Genomic DNA, 19,851 nt, shown 5'->3' with positions numbered 1-19,851 from the left:
AAAATGATCTTTTTGAAATATAATTAAAACTTTATAATTAAATTGAATATCACAATAAAAAATTTAAATTTATATAAAAATAAATTTAATAATTATTATATTAAATATTATTTTTAAATTTTTATATTCATTATTCAACATAAATATTAATGTTTAATTTAATAATTATTAAATTTATTATTATGTAAAACTGAGTTTATATTAAATATATTCAATTAAAATATATTAATTTATAAAATTTAATGATCTGTAATAAGTATGTTGATAAGCACCTTTTTTTTTTTGTCTGATTTTGCTAAACACTTTAATCATTATCAATATGGCATTTAGGAGCGTAATTAGCCAATGGGGTTAAAACAGTCATTTGACGAGAACATTATAGACAAAAGGAGTTGGCATCATAGAGTGATGCATCTCCTGAAAGCTGAAACAGTTACAACCCTTTCTTAATTCTCGCAAGCTTACCAAAAGCCAAGAAAGAATCTCTTATCTCATTACTCCTCCTCGCCCATCTCTCATTCCCCTTTTATCTGATCCTTTCTTGTCGGTTCGTTCAAATCTTTTACCATCTTAATTGCTTACACTCCAATACCTCTCTTTTCATCCCTTTCATTCCTTCGATCGTTTCGCTTTATTTCTCAGAGGAATTTATTGAATTGGCCTGGTTCTTGAGAATCATACTAGCTGTGATACGTGAGTTTTGACCGCTCATCCTTGTAAAGAGGTCCCGAGATTGCTGCTTCTTTTTTGGAGGATTTCAGGTGGTGTTCAGGTTTTGGATTTTATTTTGGTCTATGTGATCATTCAGTTTGTCTGATGCTATGATCTTACAATGATAGTTCACTATTAGGGATAGATGATGATTCAGTGTTGTGTGGATTTAGAAGACTGAATCTTCCTTGTTTGGTTGCTGAGAAACATTATTCGATTCTTTATGTTGTTATTAAACTGATGAAATATCTTGAATTATTTCTCATTACCCCCCTAATTGTGAAAATAAATCAAGGGAAGCTTGCACCCCATGTAATTCTATTGCACTTTCAATTTTACCGTTGACCTCTTTTATATATAATTAAGCGTATCTATTGTATATTCTTACGTTTCTGTGCGTTGATTTATGGATTTTCTGACTTATATTGGTTGTCGAGCAGGACTTGTGAGGAGGTGAGATGGCGTCATTGCAAGGACCTGTTATTTGCCCTGCTGGGCGTGCAAAACAAGCAGGAATTTACACTCTGCCAGTGAATGTCCCTTTGGTGAATGCTAGGCTTATTAGAAATGGGTTATGGAGATTCAAGAGGATCGATGGTTACAAAACTAAAGTGGGTTTATTTTCTCCTCAACTAATTGCACAAGGGCGCTATACAGTGCAGTGTTGTTTGAGTTCATCCTCGAATGGCAATGGGAGCACAGCCGAGAATTTCAATGAAAACGATGAAGATTATGTCAACTCCAGCATAGTTGAAGCTGGTATGTCCGTATAACAGCTAACTTATGGTTCTGCCCTTTAAATTCCAAGAGTGGTATGTATGCACATATTGGTGATCTATTGAGTATATGGTGTCTCCTTGTGAATGATCATTGCGGTTTCAAAATATCATTAATTACTAATGTTGCCCTTGATTTTTTCTTATAGTTGAGGTTAAGAGTGGAGCAGATGGTTTCACGATCAAAATGAGGGATGGGAGGAACTTACGATGTGTCCATAACAACCCTCAAGGTGGGCGTCTGCCAGACTATGCACCACATCCTGCAATTGTATTGAAGATGGAAGATGGGACTGGTCTTCTTCTCCCTATAATTGTTTGTATGTGCATCTTATTGATTGTTTGCATTTAGTAGTTTTTAGAATAAATGGACCTTCATTTATGAAATTTATTTTAGATTCATTTTTAAGATCTGCTTTTGTATGCAGTGGAGATGCCAAGTGTGTTGCTTATGGCAGCTGTGCGCAATGTTAAAATAGTATGTTTATAATATCCTCATTTATTATGTTAGGATCTTTATATTTTTGGACTAACGGAGATGTCAAAGTTGGACTTTTGCAACTGCCTGTATTTGTGTCGAATTACACACTGATGAATATTATTTGCTTGTTGGTCTGCAGGCTAGACCAACTTTGTATCAAGTGGTGAAGGAAATGATTGACAAAATGGGCTATGAAGTAAGTTTGTGTTCCTTTATTTTTATTTTATGAAGAAATAACACATACTGAGAGGGGATAAAAAGGTAGAGCATATGCTCGAATGGTCAGAATTTTACAAGCGACCTTATCTGACATGGCAAATTACAACCTACCAGATAGAAATTCTATGGAGAAGATATTAAGCTTGTGTTCCTTTCTGCTGTTGTAATCAAAATCCTTCCATGTGTTGTCCCTTGAGAATCTTGATTATGATCCTTATCTTCCCATCTGCAGGTCAGACTTGTTAGAGTTACTAAGAGGGTGCATGAGGCATATTTTGCTCAGTTATACCTAACAAAGGTGCTTACATCCTTGTCATTCAGTTGAATCTTGTGTGATGTTATTGTCTTAACTTGTGTAAGCATAAAAATTTTACTGAAACTCTTGGATGTCTCACAGATGGGCAATGAGAAAGAATGGGTCAGCTTTGACCTGCGTCCTTCAGATGCCATCAATATTGCAGTGAGATGCAAGGTGCTTTGTGAATGTTGTTATTTGTTTTTTTTTCCCCCTCTCCATTGAGCATTTTAAGAAGCCATTGAATTGAGTTTCTCTGAGTTTGGTTTTTCAAACTACAATTTTAGTATTCTTTTTAATTTTCATTTTTCCATGAGTTGAACTTTGAATGCTTCGTATTAGCTGTTTAATGATCTGCGGCAATGTATCTTTTTTATATTCTATCCAGGTGCCAATTCAAGTCAACAAGTACCTGGCATACAGTGATGGGATGAGAGTTATTGAATCTGGAAAGCTAACACATTCTCCTGCTTCAGATGGTTTGTTATTTACTGAACAAGATCGGTTAGTATTGAAATCCTTATGATTGGAAATTTTTTTTTTCTTTCATCTTTTCTTTTAGGGGAATGGGGGATTGAAGAGATGGAGAAAATGAAAAATTGTATTTCCATTGCAAGAGGTTTCATTATCCTGTAGCAGTTGAACCTTTTTTTTTTTTTGTGATTTATTGTCAATGGTTAAGCAATGACTTCATAGAAGTGGATGTCTTTCACAGTTTGACTAGGAGATTAATGCTACTCATCTAAGATTTGAGATTATAACTGCTGTTTGTTAAATGTTGTCTCAGACATGAAATATTCAATTGGATCCTACCCAAATTCTGACAGATTCCAGAATGTAATAAATTGAAATCTGAGCTTAAATTCATGAACACTAACATGGCCATGATGATTGAATTAATAATCACGACAAGCAGATTGATAACTGAATCAGTACTTACACAGCGGATTAGTATCAATGTACACGGTACCTTTGTTTCAAGAAAGAAAAGTGTGCGACTGAAAGCAGTATGTTTGCAGGCCTACTGGTCAGCCTTGTCTTGACACCAAGGAGTTTAATCTTGTCCGCAACATGATTACAGCAGCCATTGAGGAACGTTACCAAGATGCAGGTACATTTTCTTTTAATTGTTTTCCATGTTTGTAGGTTATGACATTATTTGAACAGTGCTGGTGGCCTTGTATTGGATGCTGTCATTTTGAAATGATGCCAAATTAGTTTGCTTAGAACTGCACAATGCAAAACCCCCCTGTAATCAAATGTATATGTTTTTCTTTGAGTTTTGGAAATTGTCTTTTTTACAATGATATTATATGGATGGTCTGATTAATATTTTTCCTTGGGAGCATTATAGCTGGATTTTGCAATTCCCTTATTCTTTTTAATTGTGTTTATTTTCATTAGTAATTTTGCATCTTTTACATTGTAATGATCTTCATGTTCTATTAAAGCTCAATGGAGGGACAAACTTGGTCAATTTAGGGCTAAAAGGAACTTGAAGAAATATACATGACAGGTGAGAACATCAGTACCATTATTTTTAATGAAAAAATAGGTAGATTCTGATTCAATTAAAGGAATTTGATGGAGTATTCGTTCTTGTTTCAGTTATTCCACGAGAAATTGTATATAGAAAACATTGTTGGAAGCTGATGAGATCAGTTTTATACAGCAGTAACCAATTATGTCCCTTTCCCTTTCTACCAATGTGCGTGTAACAAGTTTGTGAATATATGTATAGATAAAACTTTGCTTACAAAAACGTTGAAGCAATTTAACACTTGTTGATTTCTGCTTATTATTCTGCTGTGGATGCTGAAGCTTATCAGCTATTAATTGCATGAGGGGTTCTTCTTGCATTTTGCTGTTATGTGTTAGACATCTATACTAAAGCTGTTGTATGAAATTTATGAAATCACAAACGGTAGAGAAATGTTTGGATGGGCTAAACTGATTGAAGATGACTTCCTTCCCACCCTACCTAGTTTCTGAATATTTAGCCTGGCCTTGATCAATTTTTGTGAACGTTAGGAGTTCTTCGACTCGGCCAAATTCTAATGCATAAAGGGGTTGCTTGTCATCCTTCTTTTCCTTGACCTAGAATCTGCCCCTTTCGCCTAGTGGCCTTGTCTGCATGTCTGCTCTACAATTAACTATTTATGGAGATAAAGATAATAGCTGCCCTGCTTTGGCGCGGGTTCAATTTAGGGGAAAATTAAGCTACATGTGCAATTCCAAACGGCAATACCTTCTTTAATGAAGCTTACATGTTAGTCTATGTGTTTTTTATTAATCTTAAAAGATTTTTTTTAATTTTTCAAATTATTATTAATTTTAATAAAATTAATCAAAATAATACGATTCATTTATAAATTTTAGGTTTTAATATAAAATAATTTTTGATGTGATAAAATTAAAATTTCAAATATTTTAATTTTATAAATTAAATTAGTTAATTTTATAAAATAATTATTAATTACATAATTAAATATTAAATATTAATAAATCTTAATTTTTAGTTATTTTTAATTGTATTTATGTTTTAAATATAATTTTATTAATTATATATATATATATATATTAAAAAAAAAGAAAAGAATATGGGTGTTGAAGTCTAGGCTCTGTCAAAATTTTTTATCTATACTCGATGATACTCATATAAGTAGGTCTTAAAAAAAAAAAATCGAGACTGTATAGCGTCTAGATTCAAATCTGAAGGTCCCCTCCCTCCCCTGTTCCTGTTTCAGTCCAGCTTGCTTCCTCTCTGTTCCTCTTCTAAGACTAGCTCTCCACCTTCTCTGTCAAAGATCTCCATGACCTTTGGGATCATCTTAAATCCAATCTCATATCTATGATTCTGTATTTAACCCTCCAAGTGTTTTTGTTGACCGTTTATTTCCTCACTTGCCCCCGCCCTACTTTACCTTGTGGATTTTTCCGGTTATGAGCTTGATGATTTGAGAAAATGTACCATGCAAATTTATATTGAAAGGTCTCCGTTAAGGGGTTCTTTTGCTAAGCATAGCCTTAGGTTTCAAAGGAAAATTCTTGAAGGGCTTGGGCTTGGAAGGTCACTGCAAAGAAGTGAAGACCGCCAGATTCGTGCCAGCAACGACAAATTGATGCTCACCCCGTTCGATCTTATCCTAGGAGATATGTTCAGATCGAAGACCTCCAGATGTGTCGACGCTTGAACACGGCTTCAACCTTGTGGGCTTCGCAACATGCACAAAGGAAATGGGTGAGATTCATTGTCTGGCCAAAAAGAGCTGGTTGAGGATGATATTGGAGATGGATGAACAGGGATGAGGAAGTGGTTAACTGTGAAATGGTGTGATTCGGTCTGTGAGGGAGATTGGAAGTGGTGATGACGGTTGTTTTTGACTGATTTGTGAGGGGATGAAGAGGGGTGGACCCACCAGGAGGTGCTGGAAAATAGACGACGTCAGCGAATGCGGCAGAGGTATTAGGGCATTATGGTTTTTTTTTTCCTCTCTAAGTAACGGAGATTTAACCGTGATTATAGCATCATAATTAATATATATAGAATTTAAAATTATAAAAATTTTATGAAGTAAATTATAATTTACCTTTTATTTAAATAATCTTAAAGTAATTGTAGCATGAGAACCTAATAAAGTAAAAAAAAAAAAAAATAGGAAAAGGGTCCCGTATGATTTCCTTGGAATTTTCAGTATCAGCTGCCTAGTTTTCCCTTTTCCCGCTGGTTAAGTCTAAATTGATGGCTTCGGAAATTTTATGAGGCTGTAATTTTCATCTTATCTCATCTGGAAATCTTCTGTTTAATTTTATTTTTCTTAAAATTAATTATGGCCATAAAAAAAAAACAGCTCACTGTATATGACATTGGACTGTTATTAAACAAAAAATATATATATTTTAAAAATATTTATTAAAAAAATTAAATTTTAATTTAATATATTTTAATTATAAATTTTGAAATAATTAAATAATTTTTAAAATTATTTATTTTAATAACATTAATTTCTGTATAAGTAAAATCACGATCCAAAATGGTTTAGCTTGATTTGAACTCATTTATTTCATGAGTGTTGGGTTTCCTATAAAAACATTAAAAAAAAAATCCAAAAAGCGGTTAAAAAGTAAGTTAACGTCGCACTCGCTCTGGGAAGCTTAGCAAAATTCCCGCCAAGCAAAACCCCCCTATTTGACTGCCACGTGGTCGTAGGACCCACCCAAACAACCAACCACTGGACAAGAAAAATCCTAATTCCCAGCTGTTATTCGGCACCGTGTGTGGCATTTCCAAACCTCTCGCTTTCAAATTGCTTCAGCGACAACTACTACAAATTTCTTTTCTTTTTTTTTTTTTCTGGTCATTTTCCCTCTCGTTTATTATCCACTGCACGTAAATCTCTCTCTCTTTGCTACGGCTCTCTTTTCCTCTACCAGCTGGAGCAGTAGCCGACGAAAGATCGTTAGATTTTGAATTATGCGATGCGGGATCCGTATTAGCAGTACGATTCTTTGATCTTTCGCTCCTTAATTATCTTTTCGAACGATTACTTTCTTTTCTATAATTGAATCGATCTTGTGAGCTGAAAGTCCACATGTCGGGACCTTTGGATCGCTTCGCGATGCCTTGTAAGTGCTCCCTTCTTTGACTGATTCAATTCATCACCGAATAATTTTCTTTTTCATATTCTATTTTTGTGGATTATTTTGGGTTTAAAATTTTTTCCATTACTTGTTAGTTATAGGATTAGCGCTCGTTAGTTTGCTTGGAATTGTTAAGCTTCACGTTAATGGTAGTAAATTATGCACCGAAAATTCTACTGACGTCTTTGGCAATCTTGGGTTAAGTTAATGTGCTGATTCAAATTGCAAAAGTGGGAATTATATTATGTCTAAGAATGCTTGGAAGAGGTAGTGAAGACTTGAATTGGTAATTAGTTACTCGTTTTCCATTCTACTTTTGAATTGGGCTATAATCTTTCCTCCATGTTCTATAGGTTTTGATGGCTCTTCCGGCAATGATGAAAGGAGAGAACGGAAATCAGATTTTGAAAACTCAGAGGAAGACAGGAAGACTAGAATTGGGAATCTAAAGAGGAAAGCAATGAAGGCATCTAAAAAAATCAGACGTTCTCTCCATAAGAAGAAGAGTAAAAATAGCGGTGAAGAGATTTCTGCTGCAATTGAGGATGTTCGGGATGTTGAGGAGCTGCAGGTTGTAGATGCTTTTAGACAGGCACTCATTGCGGATGACTTGCTTCCTGCAAGACATGATGATTATCACATGTTGCTGAGGTGCTTTTCCTATTCTTCCCATTTGTGCTTATGAATGAAAACACTAGTTGCTCATTACATCTTTGCTATCTTAAAGTTTGCCTTTCACTTAGGTCACATATGGGATTACAGCAGTGTTTCTAATTGTTGACGCTGTTCCAGTTTTTGATTCATGTACAGTGAATTATTTCATGTTCAGTCTTTACCTTTGTAAACCTCATTGTATTTTGTGCAAGAATTGGTTCCTTAAATTATGTTCACATTGATCTTGAAAGCTTCATTTTCTATGCAAATTTAGATATATATTGCTGCATTAAAACAAGCCATACTTGCTTCAGTTTACTTGGTGCTTATGTACAGCTTCACCATCATTCTTATGAATTGCCCTTTCTTCAGGTTCTTAAAAGCAAGGAAGTTTGACATTGAGAAAGCAAAGCAAATGTGGGCCAATATGATTCAGTGGAGGAAGGACTTCGGCACTGACACAATTATGGAGGTATTAATATTTTATTATTTTCCTGGATCTAATGCAATCTTTGCTACCATGCTCCCGTGTTTCTTATTTATCTTATCCTGGCTATTCCTTAGTTTAGCAGTTAGTATCATATAATTCTGCCTTCTTCTTTTCTTTCTCCTTAAAAAAGGCATTGTGTTGATGCATGAGATTTCTGCCTTATGTTGTAAGATATCTTAATTTTTTGTTTTCCAGGATTTTGAGTTTAATGAGTTGAATGAAGTTCTCAAGTACTATCCCCAGGGTTACCATGGTGTAGATAAAGAGGGTAGGCCTGTCTACATTGAAAGACTAGGGAAAGTTGATCCCAGCAAACTTGTGCAAGTGACCACTATAGAACGATATTTGAAATATCATGTGCAGGAGTTTGAAAAGAGTTTTGTAATTAAGTTTCCTGCTTGCTCTATTGCTGCAAAAAGACACATAGATTCAAGTACAACTATTTTGGATGTGCAAGGAGTGGTATTCTCTCTCTCTCTCTCTCTCTCTCTCTCTCCTTCTAACATTTTAAGTTCCATAAGGGCAGCATTTCAAGTTTGTTCTGGTCGGATTATACCTTATCCTGCATTTCTTGTTCAAATGAATTTGTTCTTAGGGTTTGAAAAACTTTACCAAGTCTGCACGAGAAATCATCATACGTCTACAAAAGATTGATAGTGACAACTACCCTGAGGTACATAGTTTTGCTTTCGAGTTCTCAAAAGTTATCTAAGAATTGTAATCCCTTTATTTTGGGAATCAAAGTCAAATTGAAAGTTATCCGTCTTAAATGCCAAATTTTGCAGACACTTTGCCGAATGTTTATAATTAATGCTGGTCCTGGTTTTAAGTTGCTCTGGAACACGGTGAGATCTTTTCTTGATTCTCAAACAGCCAGCAAGATTCATGTGAGTAGGTCTATACTCATTCATATTTAACCATCTGCTATACTTAAAAGAAGTGAATCATAGGATTGGCTGATTTTTGAATTGAACCTCAGGTTTTTGGCAATAAGTTCCAGAACAAATTACTTGAAATAATAGATGCAAGGTAATTAAATTTTATGATTTTGAGTTTTCTGGTTGTTTCCGTTTCAATTATACCAACTATCTAAAACTTTTGAAATATCTTCAAACTTGTCTAGTGAGTTGCCCGAATTTCTGGGTGGGAGCTGTACATGTGCTGATCAGGGAGGTTGTATGAGATCTGACAAGGGGCCATGGAAAGATCCAAACATTCTAAAGGTTTGTGATTTTCTTGAAATTAATGATGATTCTCCTGTATAAATTGTCTCACTATTTTTTTGTCCCTTTCTTAGGTAAACATCCTGTATTTATGTTTAATAAATAAGATTGCCTGTCTCTATGCAGATGGTTGAGAATGGTGAAGCACTATATTCCAGACAAATAGTAACATTTTCAAACAGTGAATCTGATAAGCAACGTTATCCACTGGTATTGTCCAACAAAATTTCTTTCACCACATAGACCAAGATTCTTTTAGTACAATTTAAAATTGTAACTTCAGATGTTCTCTAATATGGGTTTCATTCTTCTGTAAATCAGATAAAAACTGGTGATACATCTACCGCAGAGTCAGGATCTGAAGTGGAAGATGTTGCATCTCCTAAACCAACTAGGAGTTATTTGCTCCCAAGCTTGACTCCTGTCTGTGAAGAAGTAAGTGTTGGCAATACATTAATACATCCTAGAAACATCCAGATCACTTGAGATTTATTTGAGGGTTTCTATTTTTTGTGAGTTTGAAGAGCCAAAATTCTCTTGCTTGATTACAAATGCAGCTTTATCATCTTCTATTTTATGCGTACTTATTGCATGATAAGGTTGCATGGATGGTATATGGAATGGGTCTCATTGAAAACCTTGGCTTTTCTGCACTTTAACCTGCTGTTCTTAAGTAGTAGATGCAAACCAGCTACCTATGAAGCTAGGAGCTTCTGGCCTCTTTTTTCTGACTTGTCGGACACTGGATACATCGGCTTGTGGATTGAAATCACAAAAATTAGATCTTGATATTGATATATTAATCCTTACTTTTTAATAGTAAAATTCTTATGCCTAGGTATTCTGAATGTTATGCCTGACAAAACCCATTCGTGATAATCTCCCCTGTAGGTTAATGATTGATTGCCAAAATCACAACAGTGATGGATTTTAGACAATTTAATAATAATTTTTATTAGATTCTTCAGTCACAAACTCTTTCTTCTGTCTATTGCAGTGCATTAATGATATATGCATAATCTTTGATTTTTTTCCTTTTCACCTAGAATCACAAGTGATATCATATAGTTGTTACTGTGAGATCCTTGTAACATTTTTGTGTCAGGTGCAGATGTATTTTTGGAGTTTAATGTAAAGTTTTAGTTTGCCGAAGAAATTTCATTACCAATTTGATAAATGCATTGCTGTTTCATGGCTCGTATTTTCCTTATTTTGTGATATGTTGAAAACGTCATCTATTGATTTCATTGCTATTCCTAATATTAAGAGGTCAGAATTATGGGGGTCTACGGTAGGCTTATTTAAATTTGTTGAAAAGTGTGACTGACACCTGTTTAGTTCAACAAAAAATCAGTGACAACGTGAAATGCAAATATTAATGTAATGCTAATAGATTCTTTAAAATTCAACTCATTGTTATATTTGCTTGGATGTTCATACAGGCTAGGGTTATTGGTAAGGCAAGTCCTGCTAGAGGCTTCTTAGAATATGATGAATATGTACCCATGATTGACAAGACTGTAGATGGTGGATGCAAGAAACAAGTGCTCTCTCAAGAGCCACATACGTCCAGAGGTTATCAAGTTTAACTGCAATAGGCTCTAAGCATTATGCTTTCTTTGTCTTGTCTGATGAGGGTACCCTTATCACAATTGGATTTAATTTTATCTACTTTGATATTATAATGATTGGACACTGAATGGGTTCCATGAAATTCAACGTAGGAACACTACCTCCACCAAGTGTAGAAAAATCTCCAGAAGGATTATTTGCTTGTATTTGGGCTCTGCTCATGGCAATCTTCATAGCATTCCTCTCTGTCATCCATTCATTTCCAATTTGGTTGACTAAGAAAAACCCTGAGCCTAATTCTGTCTGTGATGCTTCTGATCCAACTCTTGAACCAATGCTCAAGGAGGAGTCCCGTCCCCCTTCTCCTGCTCCAGGATTTACTCAGGCAGACCTGCTCTCGTCTGTATTGAAAAGGCTGGGTGAACTTGAAGAGAAGGTTGACATGCTACAGATGAAGCCTTTTCAAATGCCTTATGAGAAAGAGGAGTTGCTGAATGCTGCTGTTTGTCGGGTGGATGCACTAGAAGCTGAGCTAATTTCTACAAAAAAGGTGATCATATCTCTTATTCCATCCTACCCTTCTTGCAGAAATACAGTGATATGGTACAAATTCATTGGTTTGCTTCCTTTACCTACTTCAAAAGTTAAATTTTTAACATTTCGCACTGGAGATGCATCTATCATATGCATAGATTCGGACCTCAATTACTGGGAAGTATGTTGAGTAACTGTTTCCCTAGGGTGAAAAATGTGGTTGTATATGATCTCACGAGTGTCATACTTTATCAGTAAAAGCTAGGATATTACTTGACATCTTAACTGTGTGCTGTGCCCTGGAATTCTCTTAAAGCCCTGAAGCAGTGGAATTTCTACATCTTCCTTTTTCTCTCTTCCTGTGAATGCATGTTATTGGAAAGCAAATAATTTGTTAACAGACCATTACGAAGCTACACACGCAGGAAGACACGTGTGAATATCCAGGAAATTGAAGACTAGTTCAGCATTTAGTTATTTTTGACTCTTTCTTAATTTGTTATTTTTTTCAGTTATTTTAGGAGATTTATGCTCCATGTAATCAAGTTGTGATTCCTTTGATTGTGAAGGTTGTTACCTACAATCTGTATAAATAATCAATAATAATCAATGAAGAGGAACTTGAAAATCAATTAGTCTTGAGTACTTTACACTCAAAGGTCTAGGTTCCCTTTGATGAATCTAATATTATAAACATAGGTCGAAGTAAGAAAACCCCTGTTCCACCTTCCTCTCCTACTCCATCTTTCCCTGCAAGCAGACCCGTAACTCGATCCTTATCTCGGGTACATAACAAATTGGTATCAGAGCCTGGAGTTATGGGCGATTCAACGCAGGAGCAGTTAAACAAAATGTTTGAACTATTACTTTCTGAACAAAAAGCGAATCAGAATCGCAGCGAACAAATGGATCAATTCCAAGCTCAATTGGATGCAATTTCGCGAGACCTGCAATCAACCAAACTCAGTTTATCGTCTTCCAGCACCGAGAGCCAACACCGTCCTCGCAAGGAAAAAGGTACGATGGGTGCAACCAATTCCGAATCTTCCGGAGAACATTTGGTTGTTCCTAAGTACACAAAGCTCGATTTTCCCCGCTACAACGGATTGGAAGACCCATTGGGTTGGCTCAGTCGTTGTCAACTCTTCTTTAAGCATCAATCCACACTAGAGGAGGAAAAAGTTGGCCTAGCATCCATCCATCTAGAAGGAATTGCCCAATTGTGGTACTTACAATTGATTCAAGATAATCCCGAACCCACCTGGACTGATTTTGAGAGTCAGTGTAACAAGCGATTTGGCCCCCCAATTCGCAGCAATAAGCTCGGCGAGTTAGCAAAACTGAAGCAGACCGGTTCCGTTGAAGATTACCAAAACAAATTTGAAACTCTGGTTTCTCGTGCAGGTACCCTAACGCAACTTCAAAAAATCCAACTATATATCAGTGGTTTGCAGGAATACATAGCTGTGGAGGTTGAACTCCATCAACCACAAGACCTGGTTTCGGCCATGAGCATGTCACGCTTTGTCACGAAAGGAAGGCTGAATTCTCGACTGCCCTCTAATCGAGATTTCCAGCGACCTTCAAACCCACCTGAACCACGTACAGCGCGTCCAATCAAGCGGCTCACTCCCGACGAGATGGATGACCGCCGGAAGAAGGGATTGTGCTTCAACTGTGATGAGCCATTTGTGCGAGGGCACCAATGCAAACGCTTGTTTCTCATCGATCGCGGAAGAACCGCAATCGGATGAAGATATGGACTTGGACCCGCCCGTAAATTTCTTTACATGCCATCACAGAACACAAACTTCTCACCATGCGTTTGCGTGGAGTTTGGAATGGTTTACGTGTCTTGATATCGTTGATTCCGAGCACGCACGCTTTATTTCAAGCTAAACTCTCGTAAAATGGGGTGAATGTCGACGCCAAGGCGTGATTTAGGGTGAAAGTAGCCAACGGCGAACAATTGCATCTGGTATTTGTAAAAGCTACAATTAATCTCTACCCCATTTTCTTTAGGGTGGATTTATTTGCTTTACAACTAACGGCTTTGATATAGTGTTGGGTGTCAATTGGTTGAGAACATTGGGACCCATTTTGTGGGACTTTGAAATTATGCAGATGTCCTTCTATTTCAGAAACCAATTGGTTGAGTTGCGAGGAATAAATTCCAAATCAGAGGCGAGCCCAGAACTGCACTCTCTCCTGGCCGCATCCAACCCTGATCTGCAATTACAGAATTTATTGACAGAATTTGCGGCGATCTTCGAACCTCCAAAGGGCCTTCCTCCAGCACGCAACTGCGACCATCGCATTCCCTTGGAACCCGGATCCAAACCGGTGGTAGTGCATCCGTACAGGTATCCACATGGCCAGAAGGATGAAATCGAAAGGCAGTGTTCTGACATGCTCAATCAAGGGATCATCCGACCGAGTCGTTCTCCCTTTTCCTCACCGGTTATCCTGGTCCCTAAAGCCGACAAGACATGGCGTCTTTGTGTGGATTATAGGGAGCTTAACGCCAGAACTATAAAAGACAAGTTCCCAATCCCAATTATAGAAGAACTTCTGGATGAATTAGGAGGGGCACAGTTCTTCACCAAACTTGATTTGCTTGCAGGATATTATCAGGTTGCCATGTACCCGCCGGACATTGAAAAGACGGCCTTCCGAACACATCATGGCCATTTTGAATTCCTGGTAATGCCGTTCGGGTTGTCAAATGCCCCATCCACTTTCCAATCCTTGATGAATGAGGTATTCCGGGATTATTTACGCAAATTCGTTCTGGTTTTTTTTGACGACATTCTGGTTTTTAGCAGTTCTTGGGCAGAACACTTACAGCATCTTCGCCAAGTATTTCAACAATTGGCAGCTCATAAGCTTGTCCTGAAGAAACCCAAATGTTCGTTTGCACAACTCCAGGTGTCCTACCTTGGCCATATTATTTCACAGGTTGGAGTTCAAGTTGATAATTCAAAAATTTCGGCCATCACCGATTGGCCTCAGCCTACAACTCCACGAGGGCTACGCGGTTTCCTGGGGCTTACTGGATATTATCGCAAGTTTGTATACAATTACGGCTCAATTGCTGCACCGCTAACAGCTTTATTAAAGAAGAATTCTTTTCAATGGACGGCTGCCGCAACTCAAGCCTTTGAATCCTTGAAGAAAGCTCTAACTTCCACTCCAATTCTGGTTCTTCCCAACTTTGATCTTTTATTTGTAATCGAGTGTGATGCCTCTGACACAGGAATCGGCGCCGTACTGCTTCAAAACAATAAGCCAGTGGCCTTCTTTAGCCGAGCAATGGCTGTCCGTCACATTAGTCTTCCGGCGTACGAAAAAGAATTAATTGGTCTGGTCAAGGCAATTCGACATTGGCAGTCTTATTTATGGGGGAAGCAATTTGTGGTGCGTACAGATCATTATACTTTAAAGTTTTTGCTCGAACAGCGTTCACTCTCCTCGCCCCAACAACATTGGGTGAGTAAGCTACTACCATTCGATTTCAAAGTTGAGTACAAACCGGGCAAAGCTAATACAGTGGCAGACGCCTTATCACGCCGGGATGTTGACCAACACAGCCTCTATGCTATATCACTGCCTCAACTTGATTTATTTGATGACATCCGAAGGGAACAACAGTCTTCGTCAGATATTCAGCAGCTGATTACTACAGTATTAGCTGGTACCGCAGCCGATGTGTGGAGCTTTAAACAGGGGTTACTGTTCTTCAAAAATCGAGTTTATATTCCTCCAGAGTCACCTTCGGTTACATTAGTCATGACAGCACTACACAATCAAGGTCATGAAGGTTATCAGAAAACTCTCCATCGCATTACCAGGGATTTCTATTGGAGGGGCATGAAACATATGATTCAAGATTTCGTTCGTGCTTGTGAAGTCTGCCAACGTAATAAAACTCAGACCTTGCAACCAGCTGGTTTACTACAGCCACTGCCTGTTCCGCAACAGATTTGGGCGGATATTTCACTAGACTTCATTGAAGGGCTTCCCAACTCCAAAGGTAAAAATGTTATCTTGGTAGTGGTAGATCGGTTCTCTAAGTACGGGCATTTCTTGGCACTTTCTCACCCATATACTGCCATCACTATTGCTCGTTTATTTTTTGATAACATTTTTCGATTGCATGGGCTGCCTGAGTCTATGGTCAGCGATAGAGATGTTACTTTCACTAGTTCCTTTTGGAGAGAATTGTTCAGGTTGTGTGGAACGAAATTATGTTTCAGCTCAGCTTATCATCCACAATCGGACGGGCAAACCGAGGTGACTAATCGTACCGTCGAGATGTATTTAAGGTGCTTCACCAGCTCTCAACCACACAAATGGTGCGACTGGCTTCCGTGGGCTGAGTTTTGTTATAATACAAGCTTCCATACTGCTCTCAAGTCCACTCCATTCGAAACAGTCTATGGTCGGCCTCCACCAAGACTCCTTTCTTACTTACCAGGTAGCTGTGCTATTGAAGCTGTGGATGTTGTTCTCCAACAGCGGGATGAAATGCTACAGCATCTACGCTCTCACCTGTTGGATGCTCAAAACCGGATGAAAATTCAGTATGACCGCCACCATAGGCCATTGGAATTTCAAGTGGGTGACCAAGTTCTCTTGCGCCTTCAGCCTTATCGACAGTCTTCTGTTGCCACAAGAAGAAATCAAAAGCTCGCTGCCAAGTTTTATGGGCCATTTAAGGTGCTTGAACGGGTTGGAACAATGGCTTACAAGTTGCAGCTTCCTCCGGAGTCCAAAATACATCCTGTTTTCCATGTTTCTGCACTCAAACCATTCCATTCCGGATTACAGACTGCTGCTACAATCCTTCCTCCTTTGGACGACCCAGCACAGCAAGCTCCTCTCACTGTTCTGGGTCAACGAATTCGAGCGGGCATACATGAAGTGTTGATCCATTGGAAGAATACAAACCCTGCCGACTCATCCTGGGAACGTGTCTCAGACATCAACAACCGATTTCCCGAATTCAAGCTTGAGGACAAGCTTGCAGTGGGGGTGGGGAGTATTGTTAACAGACCATTACGAAGCTACACACGCAGGAAGCCACGTGTGAATATCCAGGAAATTGAAGACTAGTTCAGCATTTAGTTATTTTTGACTCTTTCTTAATTTGTTATTTTTTTCAGTTATTTTAGGAGATTTATGCTCCATGTAATCAAGTTGTGATTCCTTTGATTGTGAAGGTTGTTACCTACAATCTGTATAAATAATCAATAATAATCAATGAAGAGGAACTTGAAAATCAATTAGTCTTGAGTACTTTACACTCAAAGGTCTAGGTTCCCTTTGATGAATCTAATATTATAAACATAGGTCGAAGTAAGAAAACCCCTGTTCCACCTTCCTCTCCTACTCCATCTTTCCCTGCAAGCAGACCCGTAACTCGATCCTTATCTCGGGTACATAACATAATTCTTGGATATTATACGTTTATACTATTTGCAATTAGTTTAGGCTTTTAGCAGACAACTATGTAGAAAAGCAACTAACCTCTGGATATTATATACATTTATACTATCTGCAATTAGTTTAGGCATTTAGCAGATAACTATGTAGGTAGACCAAAAATGGCACAAGCTGGAGTCAAGAGTTGTAAAAATGATTTTATGTCATGATAACTCAAAGAAAGCTCAGTTCAGTGAAGGCCAAATTGGTGATAAGGAAGGAGTTAGTTTGAATGGAGTGGCACTGTCCCAAAGTAATCACTTTAAATATCTAGGCTCAGTTCTTCAAGTAGATGGGGGATGTGAGGAGGATGTTAGTCATAGGATTAAAGCCGGATGGTTGAAGTGGAGACGTGCCACGGGAGTTTTATGTGATCGTAAGATTCCCAATAAATTAAAAGGAAAATTTTACTGACCATACGACCGGCTATGCTATATGGTAGTGAGTGTTGGGCACTGAAAGAGTCGTATGCATTTAAGATAAGAGTTGCAGAGATGAGAATGTTAAGGTGGATGAGTGGCCATACTAGACTAGATAAAATCCGTAATGAAAGTATTAGAGAAAAGGTAGGAGTGGTGCCAATAGAAGATAAGTTGAGAGAAGGGAGATTGAGGTGGTTTGGTCATATGAAGCGTAGACATACGGAGGCTCCAGTTAGACAAGTAGAGCACATTAGGCTAGAGGATAGAAAGAAAAAAAGGGGTAGACCTAAATTGACTTGGAGTAGAGTAGTACAGCATGACTTAGAAGCATTACACATTTCTGAGGATTTAACCCAAAATCGTTCAGAGTGGAAAAAGCGAATCCATATAGCCGACCCCAAATTTTTGGGATAAAGGCTTAGTTGAGTTGAGTTGAGTTGAGTTGAGTTGTATAACTCAAAGAAAGCTGGTCTTGAACATCATGGAGAGAGAGAGAGAGAGAGAGAGAGAGGATCTCCCTAGTAGTTTGGAGTATGAACTTAGTTATGCAGATTAGTTAATTAGAAGTAAAGTGTGTTTGCACCATTGAGTGTTAGTAATAAATAACCAGTGGTTTTAGGGCCAAACAATCTCATCTTGTTTATAGACAGCTGAATATTGAGGTTGCAGGTATGATTTTTCATAGGAGTGCAAGTGAATTTGCCAAACCTGAAGAATGTATTGTAGCTTAGATGCTCAGTGTGTCAGTGTACTGAGGGAGTCATCTTAACAAATCAACTATTAATTTTTCTGGAATTGGCAATACTCTCCTCAGATGTATAGTAAATTTCTGGAGTGTACGTTGACTTCTATCTACTAATGCTTTGATCAGTAATGCTTATTTCTCATCAGGCTTTGCACGAAGCTTTAATCAGACAAGAAGAGCTTCTTGCATATATAGATAGACAAGAGGAAGCCAGATTTCGGGTAATTTGAATATTAAATTCTCACATGAATGCTTGAACTGATTAAAAAGTTCCTTTCAAAAGAAAAAAAGGATTAAAAAGTTGATCCTTATGCTTATTTATGGTTCTCTCTCTCTCTCTAATGCAGAAAAAGAAGTTTTGCTGGTGAAGAAGAGTTTTGTGTACAGGAGGAAATGTGCCATTGTTCATTCATGTCCTTAGCTCGTCTTTTGGAGAAGCGCTGATGCTAATACACACAAGGTCCCTATTTTATACATGATAAATAAAATATTTGTTTTGCGCTCAGAAGATGCATACAACTTTGAGGTGGTATAAAATATGAAACTTCGATGTAAATTTACAAATTACAACAGAGAAGAAGGATATATAACAGCAGTACATTGACTTCCTACTAATTTATTGAACTCAGAAGATGTATATTCAATGCCTTGAATTCAGATTTCGTTGGATTTTTTTTCTTTTTTTTTTTTTAGAGGCTGAATATTTGATTATTGAACTAAATTTGATCCTATGTTTGAAATAATTTTTTTTTTGAATTCATTCATTAATTTATAAGTATTATATTTAAAATTATTAAAATATTTGTTTAAATTTTTTTCACTTCAGTAAAAAACATTTATTATGATTAAATCAATCTTTTAGAAGAAGGTTTTTTTTTTTTCTTTTACATATAAACAAAACTCTATTAACAAAAAAAAATTATATAACCTCTTCCCCTTTCTACCTTTAATAAAAAAAAAAAAGAAGGAAATAGCATATACGTTTCTCCATCATTCTAAAAAATAAAAATAGTAAGTTTAATTTTATATTTGTCTAATGCTGTTTTTTAATGATTATTTGTTTTTAATTTTTTTAATAAAATCTTTATTCTTATAGAATTACAGTTTAATTTTAATTTTAGGGGTAAGTGAATAAAAATTAATTATTATCCTTCTAATTTTTAACTCTTTATTAAAATTATTTAAATATTTAAAAAAATTAAATTAATTTTTCACACTATCAATGTCTATACTCATTAAGGAGATCAAATGTTAACTTTAAATGTTTAATAATTATATTTTTAAAAATTAAATTTTATAAAATAATATTTATCCTGTAATTTTTTAAAATTCAAGCAAACTTTTCCTTAAATAACGTAAACTTTATCTAAATTTCCTATATTGATTTATCACATGTCGCCTAACATAGGCCTAGCCAACGGCGGAATCGGAATGAGGCACTGGCGATTTTGATTTAGGGTTTAGAAAATTAGGATCAGAATTCTAGAGCTTTCATAGTTTCGATCTAATTGACTAAACTAAAAAGTTATTTTTTTTAAAATTCAATTCTTTATTTGAAATCAAACTAATTGATTCTGATTCCATTCATAAATGATTTTAATTAA

General features: G+C 36.7%; 2 protein-coding genes across 4 annotated transcripts; both read left to right on the top strand.

Moving 5' to 3' along the window:
• Window positions 1-404: 404 nt before the first annotated feature.
• Window positions 405-4,341, top strand: LOC110658627 (bifunctional nuclease 1). The gene is made up of 11 exons (XM_021816323.2): window positions 405-761; window positions 1,152-1,470; window positions 1,637-1,807; window positions 1,916-1,965; window positions 2,108-2,164; window positions 2,420-2,485; window positions 2,585-2,659; window positions 2,871-2,986; window positions 3,502-3,593; window positions 3,934-3,998; window positions 4,091-4,341. Exons 2-10 carry the CDS (start codon window positions 1,170-1,172, stop codon window positions 3,993-3,995), a joined length of 990 nt encoding a protein of 329 aa, XP_021672015.2. The 5' UTR covers window positions 405-761; window positions 1,152-1,169; the 3' UTR covers window positions 3,996-3,998; window positions 4,091-4,341.
• Window positions 4,342-5,180: 839 nt separating this feature from the next.
• LOC110658626 (phosphatidylinositol/phosphatidylcholine transfer protein SFH8) lies at window positions 5,181-18,925 on the top strand. Of its 3 annotated transcripts, none has more exons than XM_021816320.2 (14): window positions 5,181-5,945; window positions 7,477-7,774; window positions 8,150-8,249; window positions 8,463-8,729; window positions 8,863-8,940; window positions 9,053-9,154; window positions 9,247-9,296; window positions 9,391-9,490; window positions 9,617-9,700; window positions 9,812-9,925; window positions 10,933-11,065; window positions 11,215-11,612; window positions 18,394-18,468; window positions 18,595-18,925. In XM_021816320.2, exons 1-14 carry the CDS (start codon window positions 5,882-5,884, stop codon window positions 18,613-18,615), a joined length of 1,884 nt encoding a protein of 627 aa, XP_021672012.2. In that variant the 5' UTR covers window positions 5,181-5,881; the 3' UTR covers window positions 18,616-18,925. The 3 variants fall into 3 exon arrangements, with proteins under 3 accessions (XP_021672012.2, XP_021672013.2, XP_057986797.1); XM_021816321.2 differs by lacking the exon at window positions 5,181-5,945 and adding an exon at window positions 6,759-7,108; XM_058130814.1 differs by lacking the exon at window positions 5,181-5,945 and adding an exon at window positions 6,824-6,981.
• Window positions 18,926-19,851: the final 926 nt, after the last annotated feature.

The sequence above is a fragment of the Hevea brasiliensis genome, chromosome 12, assembly GCF_030052815.1.
Source record: "Hevea brasiliensis isolate MT/VB/25A 57/8 chromosome 12, ASM3005281v1, whole genome shotgun sequence".
Lineage (NCBI taxonomy): Eukaryota > Viridiplantae > Streptophyta > Magnoliopsida > Malpighiales > Euphorbiaceae > Hevea > Hevea brasiliensis.
This window is presented reverse-complemented; position numbering and strand designations above follow the sequence as displayed.

What these genes read in the sequence shown, in the direction of transcription:
- LOC110658627 (XM_021816323.2), top strand. Translation starts at nt 1,170, where the DNA reads ATGGCGTCATTGCAAGGACCTGTTATTTGCCCTGCTGGGCGTGCAAAA. An exon ending in CTCCAGCATAGTTGAAGCTG is followed by an intron (nt 1,471 to 1,636) that starts GTATGTCCGTAT and finishes TTTTTCTTATAG; the next exon opens with TTGAGGTTAAGAGTGGAGCA. An exon ending in ATATTGCAGTGAGATGCAAG is followed by an intron (nt 2,660 to 2,870) that starts GTGCTTTGTGAA and finishes TATTCTATCCAG; the next exon opens with GTGCCAATTCAAGTCAACAA.
- LOC110658626 (XM_021816320.2), top strand. Translation starts at nt 5,882, where the DNA reads ATGAAGAGGGGTGGACCCACCAGGAGGTGCTGGAAAATAGACGACGTC. An exon ending in ATAGTGACAACTACCCTGAG is followed by an intron (nt 8,941 to 9,052) that starts GTACATAGTTTT and finishes CAAATTTTGCAG; the next exon opens with ACACTTTGCCGAATGTTTAT. An exon ending in AAGATCCAAACATTCTAAAG is followed by an intron (nt 9,491 to 9,616) that starts GTTTGTGATTTT and finishes GTCTCTATGCAG; the next exon opens with ATGGTTGAGAATGGTGAAGC.